Below are 24,162 nucleotides of genomic sequence, written 5' to 3' on the forward strand. Positions count from 1 at the left end.
GGGGACAGCATTTGTTCCACCTTGAGGAGGTAAGACCTGCAACACGCGCTCAGCCCGGTGACCGGTCGTTGCGCATCAGCAGTGGCTTGCTTCACTGTGCTCTCTTCCCCGCCTCCCCAGCAGTCCCTGAAACAGCGTTTAACCCCCCAGGTAACTCTCGGTTTCAACGAGTTTTCTTCCTGACTTGCATATGTTAAATTCTATTCTATTCTGTTAAATGCTATTGACAGCACAGAATGCTTTCTTCCTTGCCACAAGGCACAGACACTACGGATTTCCCTTTTGGCATTTTGCAGCTCCATTGAACAATCAATAGCTTTGTTTATTCACAGTGGGATATTTGTGTCAGCTATTAAATTCTGAGATCCAGGAGAGTTTTATATGTTGTGTAAAGCTATTTAAGTCCAGGAAACGGCAGGTTCTTAAAATAAGTCCCCCAAATACTAGTGCTTTTTGCATCCTGTGGGGAGGGGGTCACAAAACATTTTTCTCTTCCCACAGTTAACCAAGGTCAAGGTCTAGGGGGAAGGCTAACCTGGACCAGCCAGTAGAGCAGGGACACTGCTCCTTCTTTTTCCTCCCCCATTTCTGGCATGAAAAGGGTTTTGAATGGGATCTGTCAGGGCTCCAAGTAATGCTTTGCGTCCGAGGTGGGAGGCTGGCTGGGTGTGAGGGGCAGGAGAAGTCTTGCCGGCACATGAGCAGGAAGTGACCAGAGCGCTTAATTGTCTTCAGGTGCAACCTCCTCTGGGTGACCACTGGTATCGTGTGGGTTCTGTGCTTTGACTACTTTCAGCCACTCACCCCCTCAGCTGACATGGTGCCTGGGAGGTCACCAGAAACTACTCACAAGCACGCACGCGCACACACACACACACACACACACACGCACACAACCAGCTTTGTTCCTTCTTGGTCCAGACACTCCCTCTTACTCCCTGCCTCCCTGGAGAGAACTAATGTATGTCTGTGTGTATATGTGTGTGTATATGAAGTCAGGTCTGTGCTAACCACTGGGTAGAAACTCCCTCCCTCCATCTCCCAACAACCTTAAGGGAACACCACTCAATTTTCTGACTTGAGCACAAGGACACAGAAGCCTGGAGAGACTGAGCAGCCGACCTGAGGTCATGCAGCCGTAAGTCGGGGAGGAGGTTTTGAATTCAGGTCTGGGGGCTGCAGAGCCCCCATCCGTCACCACCCACGTTGTGTGCTTTCCTGCTGCGATCAGCTGTTTTTTTCTGACTTTTTCCAGCTCCCTGCCTCTGCCGCTGGGTTCCGCCCATCTCTGTTTCCTATGGCTATTGTAACAAATGACTACATACAGAGTGGTGTAAGACAACACAGATGTATTCTCCTACAGTTCTGGAGGTCAGAACGAAAATCATGTCACTGGATGGGGAAAAAAAAGAAATCAAGGTGTTGGAATTTAAAAACAGAACGAATAAACCTGAGGAAGGGTTAAAGCTCATGTCTTGGTTTGGAAGGTTGGGGTGTTGGTCGAGTCTCAACCTATAAGATTCCTGCCCATCCCAAATGGACTTTAATGAAATATATTCAGGATTAAATATGCTTAATTGAAAGATGTTCTGCAGACCAGAATAAGCTCTGAGTCTTACCTCTGCCTATTTCCACGTGCCTACTTAGTTCCACTTACTGCCAATTCTCCTGTTCCTCCTGGCTGGCTCTTCTGCCCCCGCCCCCCGCCACCCCTCATCGAGAGCCTTCCGCTGTCGCGCTTGACTTGGATTTCTTGGACCGTAGGCTTCCCATCCCATTGCGGCCAGCTACCTCTTCCAACATCTAACATGATTTTGTGACTCATTCACCCCTCTTCTCTGCTCAAGACTTTCCCTGGTGCCTCATTACTTACACGGTGCTATCCAAATTTCTTAAGCAATGCCAGATGCAGTTGAGCTCAGCCACACCTTCCACAGGTGCTCTGCTCCACGGGGACCAAGCCCCCTGTCTTCTTGCCTGTGCCCCCTCCATTCAGTGCTGCTCAAGGGCAGGGACAGCTCTCCATCCCGCCATGGCCTCACCAGGGACGCAGCCCCCACACCCCCCAAGAATCTGACCCCAAAGAGGGTGAGTTGGTGCCCATGCTCAGCACACGGGGCTGCTGCCCTGTCGATGCTGGTGGGGCACTAGGGTCAGAGAGGTCTTCTCTTTGCCTCCCCCTCCTCTCAGTTGCTTTGACCAAGCGTCTTATTACCAAGTTCAAGCATCGTCAGTCCCCCACCTTGCCTTCTTTTGCTTCCCTGTCTGATTCACTCACCGAACGTCTGGTCATCCTTCAAGACCCGTTTCAAGCCCCGGTTCCCTAGGCACTCTCCTCTTCCAGGTCATCCCCCCAACCCCATTCCCAAGCCTTCTGCTGCAGCTCAGACCTGACAAGAACATCAGATTGTAATAATACGGCTCCCAGATTCAGTCAATAGAGGGGTTCCCTTCCCACTGTGGACTTACTGTTTTTGTTATAGGGTTACTTAAATGTGAACAAACATAAATTTAGGTACAGATTCCATGTGCTTCAGACTTTATGCAACTGTAAACCTAAGCCAGATTTTCCAAGTCAGTACAACTGATTCAAATTATCACATGTCCCATTAGACAGTGTTTTCTGGAAACCAGATCCCTGCTTTCCATGGGGATGTGCTGATTTCTGCTTCCTGCAGTCTGTGGTGTCGGCAGCCGGTGGTGCCGGGTGACTCCATCTCCCCGTTTCTTCCTTCATTGTGTTAGGAGCTACTCCAGGAAGTCCTTTGACTTGCCCTTGATGTCCTGGAGATAAAAAACACAAACTCAAGATCAGTTGGTGGTTGTCTTTGTGGTTAATAGAGTTAAGAGAAATATATAGGCTTCAATGGGTCAGGGATTTACTCCTCTCTCGAATAATGAGAGACCGGAATTGGAGTGTGCAGAGCCAATATGGTGGCTCCAGCATGGAGCAAAGGGCCAGGGCTTCTCCCAGCCACCTCATTCCGCCCTCCCATGCTTGTACCATGGCTCCTGGAGCTACTATAATGAAGGCCCAGGTAGGGAGGAGGAGGAAGCTGGAAGGGTAAACAGGGCCTGTCAACTCAGCCACCTTCACAGATCCTACCCAGGACTGTTGGTGACTTCTCCTTATGTCCCGTTGTCCAGAAGGTAGAGACACTGTGAGTTGCAAGGGAGGCTGGGAAGTAATATTGTGTGTGTGGGGGGGGCACCTGGCCACCCCCAACCCCCGATACCGTTCCCAGTGGGGGTTCTGTTAGGAAGGGGGGGCATGGTTATTATACATTCAGTGAGTAACCTTTGTCGTCCCTGGGGCCTGGGCTCCCAGGGCAGTGTGCGTATTTGTAAAAGGGGGTTATGAATTTTTAAAATTTGCGAGTGTAGAGAACTCACCAGCCCCTACTTGAATAGTGCTGATCTAACTGTTCTCTTGGGAGTTTGTAGGAAGAGGGTTTCTCTAAGTTGGTCTTCTTTGCTGAAATGGCAAGGTCCTGAGGGGCAGAGATCACCCTGGACCCCTTCTATGTCTTCCATAGTATCTGGCACAGTTCTGGTTACAGGGGACTCACCTCTTGAGTGATACCTACTGGGTCTGTGTTAGTTTTGCAAGATTGTTAAGAGTGCAGTTTCTGGAACCAGAGTCTTGGGTCACACTTCTGCTCTGACATGAAGTAGCTGTATAACCTGGAACACGTTACTTAATTGCTTCATGCCTCCGTTTTCCCATATGTAAAATGGAGAAACCAAGAGCATCTTTCTTGGAGGGGGTGGAGACTAAGAGGCCTTGTGAAGTGCTTTGTGCAAGGCCTAGCACATCATAGGAGTTCTGGAAATGGGAGCACCTCCCTCCTCCTTTCCTGGTGTGTGTGCGGGCTGTGCCCGTGTGTGGTTTCTGGTGTTAACGTAACCTTAGGCTGTCACTGAATAACCTGGTTCAGTGATGCTCAAAGCACAGGGATTGTGTGGGGGTCTCCGACGTGGGCAGGACGTGGAGTGTCCGGAGAATGACACAGGTGCTTTGAAAGGTATATTCTAAATTAACCATTGCCTAAGTTTCTTCTAACATTACGTTAAAATTTTAACTAATGTTACAGAAGATATGTTTTTCAAGAAGGGCTACACATTCAAAGCTTGTTCAGTTCCTCGAGGCATCTGAGGCCATGTTCTGATCCTGGTTCCCTGATTTCGATGTGTTCTTTGCTATCTGTTGGTAAATGGCACGAAGGGGCCAGATACCGTCCTATGTTTTCCTGGTTGCTTTTTTTTTTTTTTAATTGTGGCAACATTTAAAAAAAAAACATAAAACTTTGTTACATTCTAAAATGTGATTTGGATTACTCAGTGGCAGAACATCCTCATGAAAACAGCTATAACTTTATGGCCGAGGTTGAGGAGGGCAGTCTGGCTCACTTTCCAAACCAGACATCAGAGCCAGCGTCTCTGGAAGACAGCTGTTCGGGAAAGGCAAGCACATCTGTCCTGGGTACCAGCAGTCCCAGCTGCTCTCCAAAGGCATCTCCCGGGCCACCCCTCTGTTCGACATGGTCAATGCCAGACCAGTCATTTTGATAAATTGGCAAAATGACAGTGATTTCTCAGAACCTAAAGATCACGTTCAAATGTAAACATAGACACAAGCTTTCTTTAATGCACCTAAGAAAAATGTCTGAAGTTCCTGAATTCTATATCAAACTCAGGGGCTTCTCGTTTGTGATTTTAGAAATGACCCTTAGTATCAGGGATGGTCCCCAAGAATCTAATTTTTTCTCCCTGCCAACACAGTCTTAGGAGTTTGTTCAGGCAAGACTTCATTTGAATATCCTGCCAGGTCAGTACAGGTAACCCAGGGAAAAAGTAGTTTACCACCCAACTCTAGGTCCTAGCAGAGGGATGTTTTCTGCTTAGAGATGCATGCCTGCTATATAGATGCCCAATGGTCAGACTTCATTCTTGGCAGTCAGGGGCACAATCTCTTATGCACAGGAGACTTTGCCCAGTTGAGAAGTTTTACAGGGGAAGGGTGGTCCATTCTGTGCTTTTAAAATCCGTTCTCAGGGTGAAGGGGCAGAGTCCATCGTCTCTTCCCCTTCTAGGTCACGGACCTCCTGGTGGACGAGTCCAGCTTCACAGGAGAAGCCGAGCCGTGCAGTAAGACAGACAGCCCGCTGACAAGTGGAGGGGACCTCACCACTCTGAGCAACATTGTCTTCATGGGGACCCTGGTGCAGTATGGGAAGGGGCAGGTAAGCCCCAGGGACCTTGGCCGCCCTCACCAGCGGGCTTCCAGCTTCACACCTCACACTCCTCTCTCCTGAACACAGGGAGTCGTGATTGGAACAGGGGAAAGGTCCCAATTCGGAGAAGTGTTCAAGATGATGCAGGCTGAAGAGGTAAGGGCCAGTGGTGGCTTTGGTTTTCTGGTAGGCCGGGGTTTGAGATTCCTCTCAGCTACCTATACCGGCCCTGCCCACTCCTTGGGAGTGAGGACGATGTGGTTAATACGAGCTCATGCTTTTCACGCTTTTAAAAATTTATTTTTATTGAACAACATTTATTAGGATTTTGTTGTCAAGCTATGTTACAGACAGTAACATGCACAGCCCTCAAGTGCAGAGGTCAGTGAGTTTGTATGTATGTGCCCCGCTGTGGAGTTGTCGCTCCACTCAAGGTATAAAGGAAGCCAGGCAGAAGCTGAGGGGCGCTACTGGGATCTCCTCTCCCAAATCCGTTGTTCTCATCCTTTCAGACGCCTAAAACCCCACTACAAAAAAGCATGGACAAGCTAGGGAAGCAGCTGACACTTTTCTCGTTTGGCATCATCGGTGAGTGAAGCATCTGTGCTGGGTCCGGGGGACGGAGGGGAGCCGTCCTGAGCAGCCGTGGCTGCTTCTCGAACATCTTGCTGCTGACTTGGGTGAGGACCGAGGGATGGGACTGGAGACTCTGATCATACCAAGAGGTTTCTCTCTCAGCCCAGGCCACCTGTGACATGCAGCCCGACATTGTAATGGCTTCCCATGGTCAAGGTGTAATTCTTCCTCTCACCACCGTCCATGGGCACGTTCCTGATTGAGTGGCTTTCCTGGGTAGGTCCCCTCTACACACCAACTCAGGATCTCGGGCCCCTACCGTATGATTGCTCTCCCTCCCTCCAGGGCCTCAGAGGCTGGCCACTCTCCCCACTTGTTCAGCCAGCAAGTGGGCAAAGTGGGAACGCAGAGGCTTGTGGGAGAAATGCTTAAGGCATGGACCCGCAAGTGAGGTCATTACCTTGGCCCATTGCCCCGTCTTGATTGGCCAGAATGGAGTCACATGGCCCACCCAACCGCGGGGGAGACTGGGAGGTGTGGTTTAGTGGTGCATCCAGCCATATTTCCCTGCTACTGAGCAGGCTATCCCTGGGCTCGTGCCTCTTGGCCTTTGGCAACACACCAAACAGCATCCACATGATGCTGCGGACCTAAATGTAGGTCTTAAGCCTGAATATCCCCATGGGGCCTCCCTGGTCCCTTCATTGACTTCTTCCTGCTATCTCCAGCTCTGGCTTTGATTCTGTGTTCTTCATTCCCAGCTTTAAAGACCCACTGGCTCCTGGCCCATGGCAGATTCTCGATCAACCCACAAACCACTGCCCATAGCACAGGCAATGATGAGAGGCTGTACCAGTGAGTCTCCCTAAAACTGTGGAGCCAGAAAAAGTTCATGGGAGCAACAGCTTTCCCTCCTGGAAGCACTTTCATTGTGCCTTGGGCCACCCAGATGCATGAATTCACTTAGCAAGTGTCTTATGACACGCTAGTCATTGGGATAGGGTCAGGGGCTATCAAGATGGATCAGACACAGCTTCTGCCCTCTGAAGGACCCCAGGCCAGTAAGAGAGAGGCAGCCGAACAAGCATGAATTGTGAAGGTAGTGGTTAATCTTGAGTGGGAGAGCTGGGAAGGTTCCAAGGAGAATGTGACATTAAACTGGGTCTTGGAGGATAGGTAGGAGTCTGCCAAGTGAAAAAAGAGGGAATTAAGAATTCCAGGCAGAGCAAAGGGTATATTCAAAGGCATGGAGGGGATCTGCACTCCTTTGCAACTTCTAAGAGCTGTAGTAAATTTTGCAGAGAAGTTAAGAGGATGTGGTCTGGAGTCAGGGCTTTCAGTTCTGCCATGCTGGGGACAGACCGGCTCGCCCTTCTTTGCCTAGGCACCCCTTCCCAAAATTGCAGCGTCTAGTCGCCTTTCCAAATTTCAGCTTTGGCTATAAGTGCTCAGAGTTGGCTAAACCGCTAACTTTACCGTCATGAAGGAGCTCTATGCCTTCCTCCCTCCTCCCCATCCTGTTTTGTCCTGGAGCCATAATGGAAGATGGGTCCTATCTTAACCTGCCAAGTCTGATCTCGACTAGTGGGGGTCTGAGCTGTGACAACATTTTGAGGTCATGCTCCTGCGTGGTGGCAAGGAGGACTGTGACAGATTCGTGATGGCTGTCATGGACACAGGTGGGGAATGAGGCCCATGCATTGCCATTCACTGGCCATCCTCGGGGTTGCATATTGACCAGACATCTCTGGAAGAGTAGAATGCCCACGTGGTCCTGGCTGCCCGGAGGCCTCTTTTGCTCTCTAGTGCGGGGATTGGAAACTCTAACTCCTGGACCAAAATGAGTTTGCCACCTGTTTTTGTATGGCCCACAAGCAAAGATTTTTTTTTTTTTTTTTTTTTAGAGATTTTATTTGTTTGAGAGAGAGAGAACGTGAGCACACAAACGGGGAGGGGCAGAGGGAGGGAGAAGCAGACTCTGCTGACCAGGGAGCCCGATACGGGGCTCGATCCCAGGATCCCCAGATCATGACCTGAGCCAAAGGCGGACGCTTAACCAACTGAGCCACCTAGGTGCCCTTAATAAATATTTTAAGAGCTGCTCTAGCATTGTGGGCGTTTTGGAACTGGGTTCCGCCGATCCCTGCAGGGCCCACAGGGGAGATGCAGGGAAGCTGTGGTGGGCTGGTCAGTGCTTAAGAACCGACTTTCCCAGGAGAGGAACGTTTGCCAGGCTCCGTGGTGTAAATACCCTCCACGTGGCCACTTTCAAACCACCCATGGACTGAAGTCACTGAGTGTGGGTTTGGGAAGAGATGTGCTGCGCCAGCCCTTGGGGGTCCCGTGGGCATGCTCCAGCTTCCGGCAGGGGCCTCCAGGGCAGGGTCGGGGCCCAGTGCCTGGGGCGGCAGGCTCAGCACCCCACCCCTATTTCTAATAGAGTTGCCCCTCCAGTCTCTGCATCTGGATTCATTTGGGTTCCAGCTGAGATTTCATTTGCCTACCACCACTAATTACTGTATGGAAAAAAACCCTAACAAATCAGGTCTTGTGACACCGCCCCCCATCACACACACACCCTACACACGTACACACACAGCTGTCACCCAGCACAGAACCTGCCCTGGCTTCCCGTTCCCTGTGATGTGAAGCTGCTGTTCCTTGGCAAGTCCTCCGAGGCTGAAGCTGGCGACTCCGCTCACCTTCCCACCTCTTCCGACCGACCGCAAAGACAATAGCAGCCCCCAGGAGCTGTGCTGAGCACTTGGAGGGGATTGTTGCCTCTTAAATCCCGAAACAACTCTTTGAGGAAGACATGGTCGTTATCCCCACCTTACAGATCCAGACACTGAGGCTGCACCTGGCGGCCCCAGAACTTCTCCCCATTGACGGAACGTCCTGTGCATTTTCATGGGTCCCAGCGTGACTTGCACCCCTTCTGTGACCCGAGGGTCCCTCTCTGGCAAGTCCTCTAAGCAACGGGCCCATCTGCGCATCAGCAGGAGCACTTGTCAGCTGCCGCATCCCACACCGTGGGGGTGTCCCCACACATGGGGCACCTGGGGAGAGCGTGGGGATCACCTGTAAACATTTGCAAACAGCCCGAGAGGAACCAACTGGCTGATCGTTTCCTTCTTGAACTGGCTTGGTCCTTGCCTGGAAAAGTGAAACCATTCTTTTTTGCAGGTGTGGAAGGTCTTAAAAAGAAACAGGAGAATGGTTACAGTACTTGAGGTTCTTACTCGTCGCCTTATGCATCTATTCCTGAACCTCTTAAGGGAGTGAGTTAGAAACACGTTTGCATGTCTGAGGATGTACGCGTGTGCACATGTGTGCGTGCGTGTGTGCGCACATACACTTCTTGTCTCTTTCCCAGGCTTGATCATGTTCACTGGCTGGCTGCAAGGGAAGCAGCTCCTCAGCATGTTCACGATCGGGGTCAGGTAAGGGCACAGCGCCGACCTCGCCTCGCCAGGGTGGCAGGGAAGGTGGACCGATGGGGGAGCAGGACCCTGGCCCTGGGTCAGAATGCTGTGGGTTTGTTTGAAACTGTCTCTTCTGCTGGCTGATTCCGTGGCTCTGGGCAAGTGTGTTGGCCTAAACAGAGCGGAGGCCGGCCTACCCCACACGGTGGTGCCCTCGAGCGTGGCCTCTGGGGCAGGGCAGGAACTCTCCCGCGTGCCACCACCCCCTAGCTGGCCCCCCGGCCACTGGCCTTGGCCCTGCAGATACTCGTTGAGCGCCCGTTGACCCAGGGTATTGGAGCCAGATCAGAGTTTTGGGGCTGGTAGAGAAAGTAAGTGTGAACGAGTCAAGTGAACGCTGATAAGGTCATCATAGCTCACAGTCAAGGCTACAAAAGGAAAAGCTGCAGAGAGAGTAGAAGGGGGGCAGGAAGAGACCTGTCCTGGAAGGGTGGCCGGGGAAGGTGCTCTGAGGGGTGGGAGCGGAAACGAGGAGAAGCCTGCTCGAAAAGGCAGGAAGGGGGTTCAGCGGGGAGGGCCCCACCGCGGTGGGGGGTGGGACCGAGCTGGGGGCCTCTGGGGACACCAGGAGGGACTGGCTGGGCTCCACGAGCAGAACTACACAGTGGAGTTGGGTAGAGGGCACATGGCGCTAGTCGCTTATGGGTCCCTTTACTCCTGATTCTAAAAAACGTCAGCCGAGCCCTCCACATGGCATGCTGGGCCATCGCTACCCTTGTTTTGGAAACGTGTTGGCCGTTCTTGACGTAGACACAGGAGGTGACAGGGCTGTGAGCCCTAGCTGGCTGCAGCCGGGAGGGGGCCCCGGGGGGCATGGGGAGCTGGCTGTGGAATGTGGGGTTCGAGGCCAGCACGCGCATCCTGGAAGAGGGGGTCAGTGTAGAGTAGGGGTCTCCAGAATTAGCCTAAGGATGGGAGGGTCCCGGCGAACGTTTGTTCACTGGTGCCCTGCTTCGGTGGGTCTGCGGTGGGGGAGAGGCTGAGATTCTGCATCCCTGACAAGCTCCCTGGGGCACTAACGCTGCGGTAAGTGGTGGCCCAGTGGCAGCTCCGGCAAGAGGCAGGGCCAGGGAAGCAGGTGGAGCCCCTGACAAGAGGGCTCAGGTGACTAAGCCTTCAGAGGCAGGTGTGGTGGAGGAGGGGCAGAGGAGCCTGAGCCCTGGGGTGGACTTCCGGAAAAAGCAGAGCACTCCGAAGCCGTGACACCTAAGAATGTCCCCCAAATAATGGCCCTTTCCATTCCCACCTTATAAACCATAGAAAGTTCTTTATGAGCCAAGATGACTGTTTTCAAGTAACAGGAAAGGCCCCCATGACCCTCCCTGCCCGCCCTTCCCAGTACCATTTGCTGGTCCCTCCTGGTTCCAGGTCTCCACGTCCCTTCCCTCTCACTTCTCCCACTAGATCCATGGTACGCTTGCCATCCAGAGAAAACTTACTCTGTCCGTTTCACTGGTGACTTGGCAAAGAGGAACATTTTTAGCGGAGTCAGCTGCTCGAAATCACTGCATCAGAAGGTAGAAATAGCAGGACAGCTAGTGGGGAAGAGATTCTCCAAAAGAAGCAACTTGAGAGTTGGTCTTTTAAACACTTTATCCTAATTCCCTCTGCCTCAAGTGACATTCAAGATGATCCAAAGTATACTCGCTTTTCCTGGCCCATGCTAATCTTTATTAGTTTGTAGATTAATTTTTGATTATCATGCAAGCGTCCAAGTACCTGTGAAAACGCCCTTCCCACACCATATGGGGGGAAAGTCCTCGTGCTAGCCCTCTGCACATGTTTGCTTAGCTAGTCTTGTCCACCTGTGCCATAAAACCAAGGAAGCCTTCTTGCTGTCACCATAGAAACTGGACACAGCCCCTTGACCAAATTCAGTAATCCTGGCTCATAGAACTTGCCCCTGAATGTTCCATTGTTTCCAGAGAAAAGGCCTCCATTCATGTACCGTATTTCTTTGATTCTAAGACGCACTTTCTTTTTTCACACTTCTCTGAGGACAGACTGCTTCTTACAAATGAGGAGACAAGAGAGCGCCCTGTGTTTAATTAATTGGCAGCATTTTTTCTTTCTGAGTGGTACACAGATAATGGTCCCCTTCACCATCAGCCATGTCTTAGCTTAGATGAAACAGGATAGCCATGTGTGACACAGCCAGGCTTTCTGACGGTGAGGCAAGCCCGTAGGACACTCGTCGTGTGCTGGGCCGGCGCGGCTCTAGCCCCGTGCTGTATACGTGCAGGCATCCCTCGTTTTATGGTGCTTTGCAGATCCTGCGTTTTTCACCATGTCAAGGTCTGTAGCATGCCTGTGTTAAACAAGTCCATTGGGCCATTTTTCCCAATAGTATTAGGTCATTTCACATCTCTGTCATATTTTGGTAATTCTCGCAATATCGGAGATGTTTTCATTGTCATTTTTTATGGCGATCTGTGATCAGTGGCCCGGTGTGCTGAAAGCTCAGGTGATTGTCAGCAGTTTTTAGCAATAAAGTATTTTTAAATTAAATTCTACACACTGGGTTTTTAGACATGATGCTCTTGCACACTTAATAGATGACAGTGCAATATAAACAACGTTTATGGCCACTGGGGACCAAAAGGTTCATCTGACTCACCGTTATTGGGACAGTCACTTTATTGTGAGGTTCTGAAGCTGAACCCACAGTACCTGTGAGGCGTGCCTGTATTCACTCATTCCTATCTGTTTGTCCAGCAAATATTTGCTGAATGCCTACAGGGCTTTGCTGGATGTACTGGTGCAGAGGGTGAGCCGTAGTGGGATGTGGCTGGCCGCGCTCACCCACAGCTCTGCCCAGAGGCACCCTCTCCAGTCTGGCCCCAAAACTCCAGCCTCCCCCACTGGCTTGAGGTCAGCCTGAAGCCCCACTGCTCAGGGGTGTGGAATGGGAAATCAGTCTGCCATGATGTTCTGGAACCGAATTTGAGGCAGAAAGAGCCCCTCCTTAACATCCCATCACCTGTTGACAAACCTCCCACAAGAAGGGATCCACCCTCTTTATCCCAATTCAGATTCCCAAGAGAGAAGCTCACTAGTTCAGCTGGGATCACATGTTGTCTTCTAAACCAATCAGCCGTGGCTATGTGAGGGTGGGGTCACACGGTACAGAAAGAGTTGGAGGGATAATGATGAAACGAACGGACACCCAAATGGCTCTGCTACAATAGTCAGAGGCACAGCTTTGTCACTCTACCTCCCTTCAACCTTAATTTCCTCGTTTGGCTTCCTCACCAGAAGCGTCTAAACAACTAGACCAGTGAAAAGTGAAAATCAGGGGAGTCAGGGAGGATCCTCTGAGCCAAAAAATTATATATACCACTTACTGCCTAATTCTGGAAATTTCTTTCATAGGACCCAAAAGCCTTTCTCTCTAATAAACAATAGTAATTTAAGTGCAAAAGTGCTTTAAGAGGCAAAACAACTGAGGGACTAATTTATGCTATAGTGTGGATGTCTGATAGGGGAGGTCCATTCCCAAGAGCAGGGTTTTGCAACAGGAGAACTCAGAGCCGTGGATGCTGGAGGAGACGGGTGCATCATGGGATTGGGAACAGAGCCTAGAATGGGGATGTTGGGGACACCAGAGACATGCCTCACCAGGTCAAAGTGTTGGCGACCCCAGTTGGGATTCATGTCCTCCTTCAGTGCATGTGTTAAAGGTGACCCATGTGGCCTTTTGATCCAGCCTGGCTGTGGCTGCCATTCCCGAGGGTCTGCCTATTGTCGTCACGGTTACGCTGGTCCTGGGAGTGCTGCGGATGGCCAAGAAGCGCGTCATCGTGAAGAAGTTACCAATCGTGGAGACCTTAGGTAAGGGACTCTGCTGGTTGGAATCTTGTAAATGGGATTGAAGGAGTGGCCGTTCAGCCGGGCTGTTTCATTAGCCTGAGGATGAACAGTGCTGGTTTCTCTTTCCTCTGAACTGGGGTTGCCTCGTGCCAGGTTGCTGCAGTGTCATCTGTTCGGATAAGACAGGGACGCTGACCGCCAATGAGATGACCGTCACCCAGCTGGTGACGTCCGATGGGCTCCATGCTGAGGTGAGCCCCGTGCCGCGGACCTTTTCCTTCCTAAAAGTACACGGAATCTTCTAGAAAGCAATAAGGAAGAGACAAAAATGGGTTATTGTACAGTTTCCTTGCTACAAACAGCAGCAAGGAACGTGACCAAGTTAAGGGAGCCTACTTTATTTTTTTGCGATTATCTTTTAATAATAATCTCGTTACATGACGTAGAAGCAAAGAAGCAGTTGCCCGTAACAGCCTGTGATAAACTAACCATGATGGTCCCCTGGGGTTTTTCAGTCTCTCCCCTGTGCCTCTGGCACAGTCGCAAGCCCCCGGAACGTGCTTGTGTATCCTGCGGGGCGTTTCACAGAACTTCCAGACTAAGGTGTCAGCAGTGACATCTCACGGGCCAGGGCCTGTTTTCGTAGATGGAATTTTGCTGACCGGCTGGCGCACCCTTTGGTTTACATGTTGTCCGTCGACGGCTACCTTTGTGCCCCAGCCACAGGGCAGCGTGGCCCTGACAGGCTGCGTGGGCTGCAAAGGCTTACACATCTGCTCTCTGGCTCCCTAGGGGAAGGTTTGCCCCGCTCTGTGCTAGAACGTAAGCTCTCTTGTGTGCTATCACTTCGTTTTCTGAAGCACAATTTTCCCTGGCTGCTGAATATCCCGTTGAGGAAGCTTTCTGCAGTTTCTAAAGCATGGCCCTTTTTGAAGTTTTCTGATGAATAAAAGTGCAGGGAACATCCTCATGCTTAAAGCCTTATTTGTGGGTAGGAGTCTGTCCCTGGGGTGGGTCCCCCAGAAAAGAGATGATAGGACAACCCCGGGGGGAAGGGTCTTATTGACACGCGGTGACATCCTCTCTGCGGCTTTGCCCTGCAGGTCAGCGGAGTTGGGTATGATGGCAAAGGGACTGTCTGTCTGTTACCCTCAAAGGAAGTCATTAAGGAGTTCAGCAACGTCTCGGTGGGGAAATTAGTAGAGGTGAGTGTCAAAAGCCCCACGGTGGAAATATGCTTTTAAGAGGAACTGATGGGGATTCGCCCTGAAGAGATGGCCAGCTGGCTCTTGGCGACACCTGGGCCACACCCCCGGGGGTCAGGTGTCCCAGTGGCCCAGAAACAGGTGGAGACCCTGGAGGTGAGAGAAGAGCTATATTCTCTGTCCTCCCTACCTGCTGGAAAAGCTTTAAAGAGACACCTGCCTAGAGAAGGTACTCAACGAAGGTTGGACAGTGAGCCGGGTTGCGTTGTCGATATGAGCAATATTAGCTGGACTCGTCCCTCCCACACGCGGGGTGCCCTCCGAGGTCCAGATCGAGATGTTGTCTAACGGGCTCATGGAGGTGACGAGAGTGTCCAGGATCACCCAGCCAGTGAGGGAGGGAGCCGGGATTCACCTCCACACTCTTTTTGTGTGTTTCTTTCCTTTTTTTAATTATCATTTTTTATTGAGATGTAAGTCCTATAGCACAGAATTCACCCCTTTAAATTGTACTAGTCCAGTGGCTTTAGTACATTCACAAAGTTGGGCAGCCACGGCTGCGTCTAATTTCAGGATAGCTCATCACCCCAAGCGGAAACCCGTACCCAATCACTCCAGCCTCCCCACCCCCCATGATGCTGCCTTACAAGGGCCTTGTGACAGTCAGCGCTCAGCAGAATCAGTAAACATTTACGGTGTTTCTTTTGAAGAGCGGGGACTCTGATGTACTTTGAGGAGTAGACCTTGTCCTTCACCCCCAGCCCAGCCCCCGCCCCCAAAATAGGTCAAGCCTTCAGCATGTGACTTTTTCACGTGGACGAGTGAGCCCAGGACCCCAAGGGGTGCCCGCTCTGAATATTAACTACAGACGTTCAGAAATCCCCCCTTTCAGGCAGGCTGTGTGGCCAACAACGCCATCATCAGAAAAAACGCCGTGATGGGACAGCCCACGGAAGGTGCGCTGATCGCCCTGGCCATGAAGGTAGGAACCCTCTGATGGTCTGCACCGGGAGTTCTTGCACTTGGGGCTGAATTAGTGGCAGAATTTGAGCTCGTGTCTGAGCAGATGAGGAATGGGGAAGCTTAGTAATAACGGGAGAGAGTGGCCTCAAACGTCCTCGGGCAGTCACTGACATGCCACGTGGTTCTGGAACATTCTCCATGCCACCCTTCCTGGCAATCCCGTACGAATCCTCGGGTGCCCTGTGGCTCAGATCCCGTGGAGGTGCTGGGGAGACAGAGGAATGCAACCCACCTGGCAGCCCCTGAGACCCCCCCTCCAGGAAAGACCCCTTCCTTTTAGCACATTCGACTGATTGCAGGACTCTGAGGTCAGACCCTGAGTCTGGGACTTGGCAGAAATGCCCCCACTCTGTGGCCAGTGCCACGTGCAGAATGGCTACCCCTGGATGCCAAAGGGGTGGGCAGTGGGTTGGGGTGCCAAAAGCTATCACGAAGACCAAGCTGGTTCTGTCCCCAAACAAGAGAAATGAGACCTTTTTTCTCCGGGTGGGACATTTCATTTGAAAGCAAATGGCCTTTCCCTGTGAGGTTGGATTTCTCATCTGCCGGAAATGGTTTGAATCATGAATAATTTAAGTGGACTGCACTTTGCATAGAGATTGGTTTAGGATGACTCTCTGGGAGCTTGCATGTTATTATCCTAGATGGACTTAAGTGATACTAAAGATTCATATGTGAGAAAAAAAGAGATTCCATTCAGTTCGGAGCAGAAATGGATGGCAGTAAAGTGCAGCCCCAAGAACGAGGTGAGTTTGCTTCTCTGCCCCTTCCCACCCTCTCCCCTACACCCCAGAGGAACGAAAATGCAGGCATCAAGCAGGAGAGTTTAAAGCTCCTAGCTTCTATGAAGTTTCAAATACATGAAAATACATTTGATAGCAATTAGATCATTGATTATCTTGGGTTCTCTTCTGAGATTTTTGTCTGAAACAGTAGTTCTCAGAGTGGGGTTTCTGGACCAGCAGCATCCCCTGGGAATTTGTTAAAAATGCAGATTCTCAGGCTCCACGCAGAACCTCAGAGTCAGAAATATCAGGAGTGCGGGGCGCCTGGGTGGTGCCTTGGTCAAGCATCTGACTCTCGTTTTTGGCTCAGATCATGATCTCAGGGTCATGAGACTGAGTCCTCTCTCAGGCTCCACACTGAGCGCAGAGTCTGCTTGAGATTCTTTCCCCTCTCCCCACTCCGCTTCTCACCCTGCTCGCAAGCTCTCTTTCTCTCAAATAAATAACGAAAGAAAGAAAGAGAAAAAGAAAGAAAGAGAAAGAAAAAAGAAAGAAAAGAAAGAGAAAATCTTTAAAAAGAAAATCAGGAGTAGAGCCAGCAACTTGTGTTTGCTGGGAATTTTGATGCACGCTCCTACCATTGACAGTGACCACCCCCCCTTGCTACCTTGGGGGTCTTTTCTTCACACCCTGGTGCCGAGTTCTTTACAGGTACGAGCACCTTTGATCATCACCAGGTGGGGACAGTCCTTCCTTCCTGAAGGGGGATCAGGAGGCACATCCCAGCACCCAGCACAGACGGTGTGAACAGTGAGCTCACACATCACATGGGTGCATATAGACGCGCATGCGTGTGCACCTGGTTTGAGGGACCATAGGAACATACCCCAAACTATTCATGGCTACCCTGCTTGGGGATGACAGCTGACTTCTTTCTCCCCTCTTTTTCTTTTTTAACCTTCTGTAGCTTTTCAGATCTTCTACAATAAAAGGGTTTTGTTTTTTTTTTTTAAGTTTTTTTGTATTGCTTTCCACCTTTTTCTCCAGCCCTTTACTTCTCTCCTATTCTTTCTGGAACCTGTCACATCTTGCTCGTGCTGAGATTCCTCCTCTGTTGTTCAGGGTAGTGGGCGGCTTGGCCAGCACGTTTCAGACCTTTGCCATGAGTAGATGGGTGTACAAATACTCTCTGCTTAAAAGGGGTTACAGATTTTTTAAATGTTTTAATAACTTCAAATCTTTTTTTTTCTCCAAAGACAATAGTAATATATTCTCATTGAAATAAATTATGGAAGTATGACTTTAAAAATGGGAGCTCCTTATAACCCAGCCCCTCTTCTCTCCTGACCCATCACCAACCACCCCCCCCAACCCAGCAGTCTGGGATGGAATATTCCAGGTTCTAAATATGCACACAGCAACATATGGGGTGGTAGTTTTAAAACTAGGTCGTGCTGTAGATAGTGTTTGTAATTTGCTTTTTTTCCCCTTACGGTGATGTCTTAGACACCTTTCTGTATCCCGTTCATACAAGCTCATTCCCTGCCCGCCGTGAGCATTCAGGCTCAGTGCTCATGCCGGGGACAGAGTGACCCATACTGGCACAGCACCTTCTGCCCAGAGCTTACCATCTACAGGAGATGGAGCTTAAATACACAGGAAAACAGTTAGGGGCTTGTTTGGGTTCCCTTTTATGAGCCATGTGCAGCGGTGAGCACAACAGAAATGGTACGTGCCCGTTAAATAGACATCTAGCACGCAATCCCACACACAGAGGTGTAACGGTGCCTGGGGGTTGACCGGTTCGTGAAATGCACTGACATTAACAAGGGACTTCACACAGAGTCGGGTGCGGATCAAAGATCCACCTCCATCCTTCTATGGGCTGTGTGATATTCTGTCATGTGGCTTTCCTGTAATTTATCTAACCCATCCTGTATTGGTAAGCAATAACGGTCCACTAGAAATAGCCCCACCGTGAGCATCGCTGTGTGCACGAGGTGACAGTCACCAAGAGCTGAAGCATCCAATGACAGCGGACTTTTTTTCTTTTCCAAGGACCAGGAAGACATTTACTTCATGAAGGGGGCCTTTGAAGAAGTGATTAATTACTGTACCATGTACAACAATGGAGGCATCCCCCTGCCACTGACACCCCAACAGAGATCCTTCTGCCAGCAGGAAGAGAAGAGGATGGGGTCACTTGGCTTGCGTGGTCAGTACCTTTGGTCCCCAGCCCCGAGCTTTAAGTTCAAGTGCACCACTGACTTTAAAGTGCATTGATGCAGGGTTCTTAGTAAGGGGATTGATCAGAGCAGCAGTCGGGTGGTGTGCTAATGAGAGTAAGGCAAACGGGGAATTAATGGGCAGATGAAAGACAGACAGCCACCCCCCCACCCACCCCCAGCAAGCCCAGCCACCAAATGACACCTGTTAGTCCAGACGCAGCTCATGTGTATGAGAAAGGCTGGTGCCTCCCTGCTGACGTTTCTAAGACAGATGAAGGAGGCGTACCAGAAACACTGATTTTCCTCATTGGTCTTCTTGCTCATTGCTTACCATCAGGAAAACCCAAAGCTCTTTGAAATCAAGGCAGTCATTTCATTCCTTGGCCATTTCCAGTTTTCCGCACCAGGGGCAACACCTCCCCTGATGAGCCGAACATTAAAGCTCACGTTTCCCAGAGTGCCATTTGTCAGCCCGTCCACTGTCGGAGGAAGTATTTAAAAACACTCTGGAACCCTTGTCTTCTCTCTCTGGGGGAAATGAGAAGCTTTGGGCCGGGTGCCAGTTGCCTTGGTTTTTCCCTTCAGGAAAGAGACATGATAAATTGCTAGCAGCTTGCTGACAAGCGTACAAGGTGAGGATGTCCCAGTCTGCTGAGATGGAGCCAAGCAGGGTGGGGAGGGTAGCTTTGGGAAAGGGAGGAAGGGCACCGTGGCCCCTCCAGTATCAGGAAAGTGACAAAGTAAGGTCATTCTCACAACACCCCCTCTGGGAGCACTGGTTCCCCAGAATCAAGGCGAGGACAAGCCAGCACACAGAGCCTGTACCCCGTAGTGCCCTCCTGCACCTTTTCTTCCCCTGCAGCTGCTCCCCTACAAGGGCAGGTGGCAACAGCAAAGACAAGAAGAGCTGTTCGGACCGTGCCATTGCATGTCAGCTCGCAGATTTCCTTCTGGTCCCTCTGGTTGGGGTGTGGTTGGGATTTATACCACCAGCGGACGAAAGTCTTACTTTCTGCTGGTCAGGTTGTCTCTACATTTCTCTCTACCTCGGGGCCAGCCATCCAGAGCCCCGGGGAGCCCCGCGCAGGCAGAGGAGGATCAGGGCTGTAGAGGGGCCGGGCTGACTGGGGACTTCACGGCCCTCGGCCCCCGGTGGACCCTCTGTGGCTCTTGGTGTCTCCTCAGTGCTGGCCCTGGCCTCTGGGCCCGAGCTGGGGAGGCTGACTTTCCTGGGGCTCGTCGGGATCATCGACCCTCCGAGGGCTGGCGTGAAGGAAGCAGTGCAGGTGCTCTGTCAGTCGGGCGTGTCGGTGAAGATGATAACGGGCGACGGCCTGGAGACCGCCTACGCCATAGGTAAGCGGGGAGGGCGGGCGGCCGGTGGGTCCTCGTCGGGACTGCGCACGGTGACTGTGAGCTTCGAGGACCAGCGCTCCACCTTCACACGGTTGGCCCTAAAATGTTGGCAGGTCCTCCGAAGGGGGCAGAGCCTTAGTGCCCACTGACAACCTCCCGCGTGCTGGGAGCCTTTACCCCCGAGCTTGCTTCCTCTTCCCAGGCAGCGTCATTCCTGGTGTTCACTTCTGGGCTGGCTTCTGCTGCGTGCCGTGTGCCCACAAGTCACTGAACCACTCTGACCTCCAGGCTCTTCGCCTGCAGAGGGCCAGTAGCCCTCTTGTGATTCTACTTACTGATATAATGAGGGAGTCACACCTTGGTCTGCTCCCTGCCCTATCTCAAGGCACCCAGCCCCGAGAAAAGATCAGAGGCTCTGGAATCAGACAAAACCACATCTGGTTCCAGCATCACCCCTCACCAGCTCTGTGACCTTGGGGAAGTCCCTGCCCTCCCTTGCCTTGCCTTTAAAGCAGGGATAACAAGGCCTCTGTTGCAAGTTAATTGCGTGGATGGCATTGAGATCATGTGACAGGGCAGGTGCTCAGTGCATGATGCCATCATGGTTTTCTTCTCGTCATTCTCTGTGGCCCGGGCAGGGACTGGGGGGCAGGCAGGGGCAGTGAGGGGCGGGCACGGGAGCGGTCTCAGGCTTGGGAGCAAGTGCTCAGAACAGATTCTTGGCACCGTGCAGGAAGGAACATCGGCCTTTGCAATGGGAAGCTGAGAGCCATGTCCGGGGAAGAGGTGGACAGTATGGAGCAGGAAGAGCTGACTGACCGCGTCGGAAAGGTAGGTTCCTCCTAGGGGTTTCATTGCGGGGGAGGGGGGGAGTTTCAGCTCCAAGTTCATGGATTCTGCTCTTCTGCGCCTCTGTGTCCAGGTATCTGTGTTCTTCAGGACCAGCCCAAAGCACAAGCTCAAAATCATAAAGGTAAGCTGGGTGCCTCATTTGTCTGTTAGGGTCAGTCCAGGACGATGGAGGGCTCTGCTCCAGGGCTGGTCCAGGGCCCAAGCTGGCGGGAGCCTCGGCCATCCTCAAACTGTGGGGAGGAGAACAGGGGGACCTTTGCCACATACACCAAAAACAGGAGCAGGGATTGGGTGGTGCAGAGAGAAAAATAAAAAGCAGCTAGCCTCTGTTAGCCGAGTGCTCTTTGGCATCATTCTCATTACTTACCTCCAGGCCTCAGTTTCCCCATCTGTAAATGGAGGGTAGTTTGAATGATGTCAGCTAATTCCCAAGGCTGGTGAGCGGATGAGAGGAGGCCAGGCCTTGGAGTGCCTGGTGCAGCGCCTGGCACGCAGCGGGCGCCCAGCCGAGAACGGGTGTGGCTTTGTCGTGCGGGGAGGAGGGCCCTGCTGCTGTGCTCGGCCTCCCACCTGCATGCGCTTGGAAGATGTGCTCTGTAGCTCCGGGCCGTTTTATCCTTTATGCTATTTGGGGGGGTTTTAGTTCTCGGGAGCAAATCTCTCTGCACGGTATTCCTAAGAGAAAACATTAGTACTTACTGGGCACTGCATGGTTTCAGGGGTAAGGTGACTTTTATTAATGGAGATGGACAACACTCATGAGCCTCACACCCGCGGTCTTACTGTCGCTCTCAGGGGAGGAGGGACAAGTTGCCCACACTTTGCCAATGGAGAAGCTGAGGCTGAGAGGTTCAGGGCTTGCCCAATTCCCACAGCTGGTGCAGGTGGGGCTGGGGTTCAGACTCCGGCCAGCTGACTCGAGAGAGGGGCTTCTGCTGTTGGCCATGCGGTGGGAGAGGCAGAGCATCCAGAGAGAAGCAAGGTTCTGGAAGGGCTGCAACCTTCACTCGCCTCTTCCTTACCAAGGCTTTGCAGGAATCGGGGGCAATCGTGGCCATGACAGGAGATGGGGTGAATGATGCGGTCGCCCTGAAGTCCGCGGACATCGGGATTGCCATGGGGCAGACGGGGACAGACGTTAGCAAAGAGGCTGCCAGCATGATCCTCGTGGACGATGACTTCTCAACCATCATGTAAGTTGCTCCGTAGGTGTTTGGTTTTGTTTTTTAGTGGCAGAAATGCCCGGCGTAACCAGCTGCCCACCCCCCAAATCTGTTCTGCTAGAGACACGGGTGTCCCAGGCACACACAGCACCTGGGGGGGATGCTACAGACACGTGCAGCAGACCCTACTTGCAGCCCGAGGGTGCACCTGGCGGGAGAGCCGGGATCAGGTGCGCAGATGGAGGCACATGCCCGTGCGGTCGCTGCAGCACCATTTATGGGGATATCCTAGACTACCCTAGCTGCCAACAGCGAGAGCAGGAGTACTCCGAGGCTATTAAAAATGATGTTTTGAGGGATGTATCAAAGACACAGAAATGCTCACACTGTAGTGTTAAGTAAAAACCACTAAAAGTGAATATGCGTGGTTTGAGTCTAGGGTCGTGTTTGCACCCACACGGATGTTTCACGCGTTGACGGAGATGAGGCAGTAATGTCTGCATTGCTGATGTGATCTCAAGCTGCCAGGATGACAAAGCACCTGTTTTCTTGCTTCACTTTTTTGTTTTCTTAAAAAAAAATTTTGCCTGCCCTCTAGATCTAATTTTAATCCGTTCTAGTTAAGTCTTTCCTCATAAATGAATTGAAGTAATTGGGGGTGGGAGCGCCCGAGGGCGCCGGTCAGGACATCATTGTCCTCCGTGGGCATGGCCTGGAGCAGCGAGGGGAAACAGGAAGTGGTGCCCAAGCACGAGGCCATCTCTGGTGACATCGCTTCCTGTTGCGGCTAACGCAGGTGCCTGAACCTTTCCACCAGGGCCATCTTTGTGCATAAACACTTTCTCCTCTCTTGCAGGAATGCGGTGGAGGAAGGCAAGGGGATTTTTCATAACATCAAAAACTTCGTCCGGTTTCAGCTGAGCACGTAAGTCGAGGCCAGCAGCTCCTAGTGCCGTCAGGTGCTGTGCGCCCGTCTCGCAAGCAGCCATCGAATGTGCCGTGTGTGTGCCCCGCAGGAGCATCTCAGCCTTGAGCCTCATCACTCTGTCCACTGTGTGCAACCTGCCCAGCCCCCTCAACGCCATGCAGATCCTGTGGATCAACATCATCATGGACGGGCCACCAGCACAGAGGTGAGGCTCCGGGTTGGCCGGGAAACTGCGCCATTTCCACCGGGCTGCCCCCCTCTGCAGCCTCGGGCCCCTGCACAGAGTGTGGGTGCAAACACAGTCACTGTCCCCAGGAGTCCTAGAACACTTGACTATGGTGCATGAGGAGGAAGATGGACAGCGGCATGCCCTGGGCGTGGGAGGAAGGGCCTGTGTGGGCAGCCAGGGTCGGTGGGGGAGCTGTCCCTGTACAGCTCCAGGGCTCAGCCCCTCTCTTCAGGTCACCACCTCTGAGAAGTCCTCCCTGAGTACTCTAACAAGCAGCCTCCTGGCTCTCATTCACTTCCCTGCTTTATATTTCCCTAGGGGAGAAAATATACACGTATGTCCGTGCTTGTCTCTAAGATCCGTCTCCCCTTGGGCAAGGTTTGTGGTTATGTTCCCTGCAGTATCCCCAGCTCCTAGAACAGTGCCTGGCACACGGGGGCTGGTCAATGAGTGAGTTGTTGGATGGATGGATCAGAAGGGAGTGTTAGGCTAGCCGAATGGTGCAGGAGAGAGAATGACCTCTGCCGGGGCACAGTGTTGTGTCATCTGATTATATTTGATACATATTACGTTACTAATATGAATTCAGTATCACCAGTTACAGCTGCCAAGGGCAAGAGTCCTCTTTTTATGCTGGGAATGGGCCAGGAGTGAAGCGGGGTCCCCCCCACGGCCCCCCCCACTGTTTCACAGTCTGCTCAGTCAGTAAGGGGCTCTGTGGTGGATCCCATTTATCCAGCCCGCAGGGGGACGCGGGGTGGTTCCAGGACCGTGGTGTGGCCAACCCCGGGGGAGGTTTTCTTCCACTGAGCTCAGGGATGGGGGGAGGGTAGGGCTGCCCGGGGGGCCCAGGCTGGGGGGGGGGGGGGCGTGCACCATGGAAGGGGCTGGGCTGTCAGGGCCCCGGCTTGCGTGGACAGCCTGGAGGCGCTGGGCCCCAGCTCCCTGAGCCCCACAGCCCCGCCGTGCCTGTGGAGCTCACCAGGGAGCCTGGAAGGTTCGTGCTCCACTCCAGATGTGCTTGTTCAGCCGCTGCCCAGCTGTCTGAAGTGACCCTTCTCAGTGGTTTACGTCAGGGCGCCCCATGTCTTGTTCCGAGCAGCTTGGGGGTAGAGCCGGTGGACAGAGACACCCTCCAGCAGCCCCCACGGAACGTCAAGGACACCATCCTCGGTAGAGCCCTCATCCTTAAGATCCTTCTGTCGGCTGCCGTCATCATCAGCGGGACCCTCTTTATCTTCTGGAAAGAGGTGAGGCAAGTCCTCCCTGACTCATTAAGCCGGTATTCGCGAAGCCCCTGACGTGCGAGACTCGGGGCCGGGGCTGTGGACAGTCCCTGCCCCGCCGT

General features: G+C 52.2%; 1 protein-coding gene across 1 annotated transcript in view; it reads left to right on the top strand.

The window, feature by feature from the left end:
- ATP2C2 (ATPase secretory pathway Ca2+ transporting 2) overlaps positions 1 to 24,162 on the top strand; it is a 60,244-nt gene that overhangs the window by 33,743 nt on the left and 2,339 nt on the right. The window contains exons 8-24 of the mRNA XM_073882342.1: positions 5,094 to 5,243; positions 5,322 to 5,390; positions 5,747 to 5,822; positions 9,187 to 9,253; positions 13,002 to 13,126; positions 13,259 to 13,356; positions 14,209 to 14,310; positions 15,203 to 15,292; positions 15,978 to 16,079; positions 18,117 to 18,273; positions 19,472 to 19,642; positions 20,376 to 20,473; positions 20,565 to 20,615; positions 21,521 to 21,687; positions 22,514 to 22,582; positions 22,674 to 22,790; positions 23,917 to 24,064. Coding sequence (XP_073738443.1) covers positions 5,094 to 5,243; positions 5,322 to 5,390; positions 5,747 to 5,822; positions 9,187 to 9,253; positions 13,002 to 13,126; positions 13,259 to 13,356; positions 14,209 to 14,310; positions 15,203 to 15,292; positions 15,978 to 16,079; positions 18,117 to 18,273; positions 19,472 to 19,642; positions 20,376 to 20,473; positions 20,565 to 20,615; positions 21,521 to 21,687; positions 22,514 to 22,582; positions 22,674 to 22,790; positions 23,917 to 24,064 — 1,857 coding nt within the window. The remainder of the gene's footprint in view (positions 1 to 5,093; positions 5,244 to 5,321; positions 5,391 to 5,746; positions 5,823 to 9,186; positions 9,254 to 13,001; positions 13,127 to 13,258; positions 13,357 to 14,208; positions 14,311 to 15,202; positions 15,293 to 15,977; positions 16,080 to 18,116; positions 18,274 to 19,471; positions 19,643 to 20,375; positions 20,474 to 20,564; positions 20,616 to 21,520; positions 21,688 to 22,513; positions 22,583 to 22,673; positions 22,791 to 23,916; positions 24,065 to 24,162) is intronic.

Source organism: Callorhinus ursinus, unplaced genomic scaffold, assembly GCF_003265705.2.
Source record: "Callorhinus ursinus isolate GAN/ISIS: 27379988/994484 unplaced genomic scaffold, GSC_fseal_2.0 scaffold46, whole genome shotgun sequence".
NCBI lineage: Eukaryota > Metazoa > Chordata > Mammalia > Carnivora > Otariidae > Callorhinus > Callorhinus ursinus.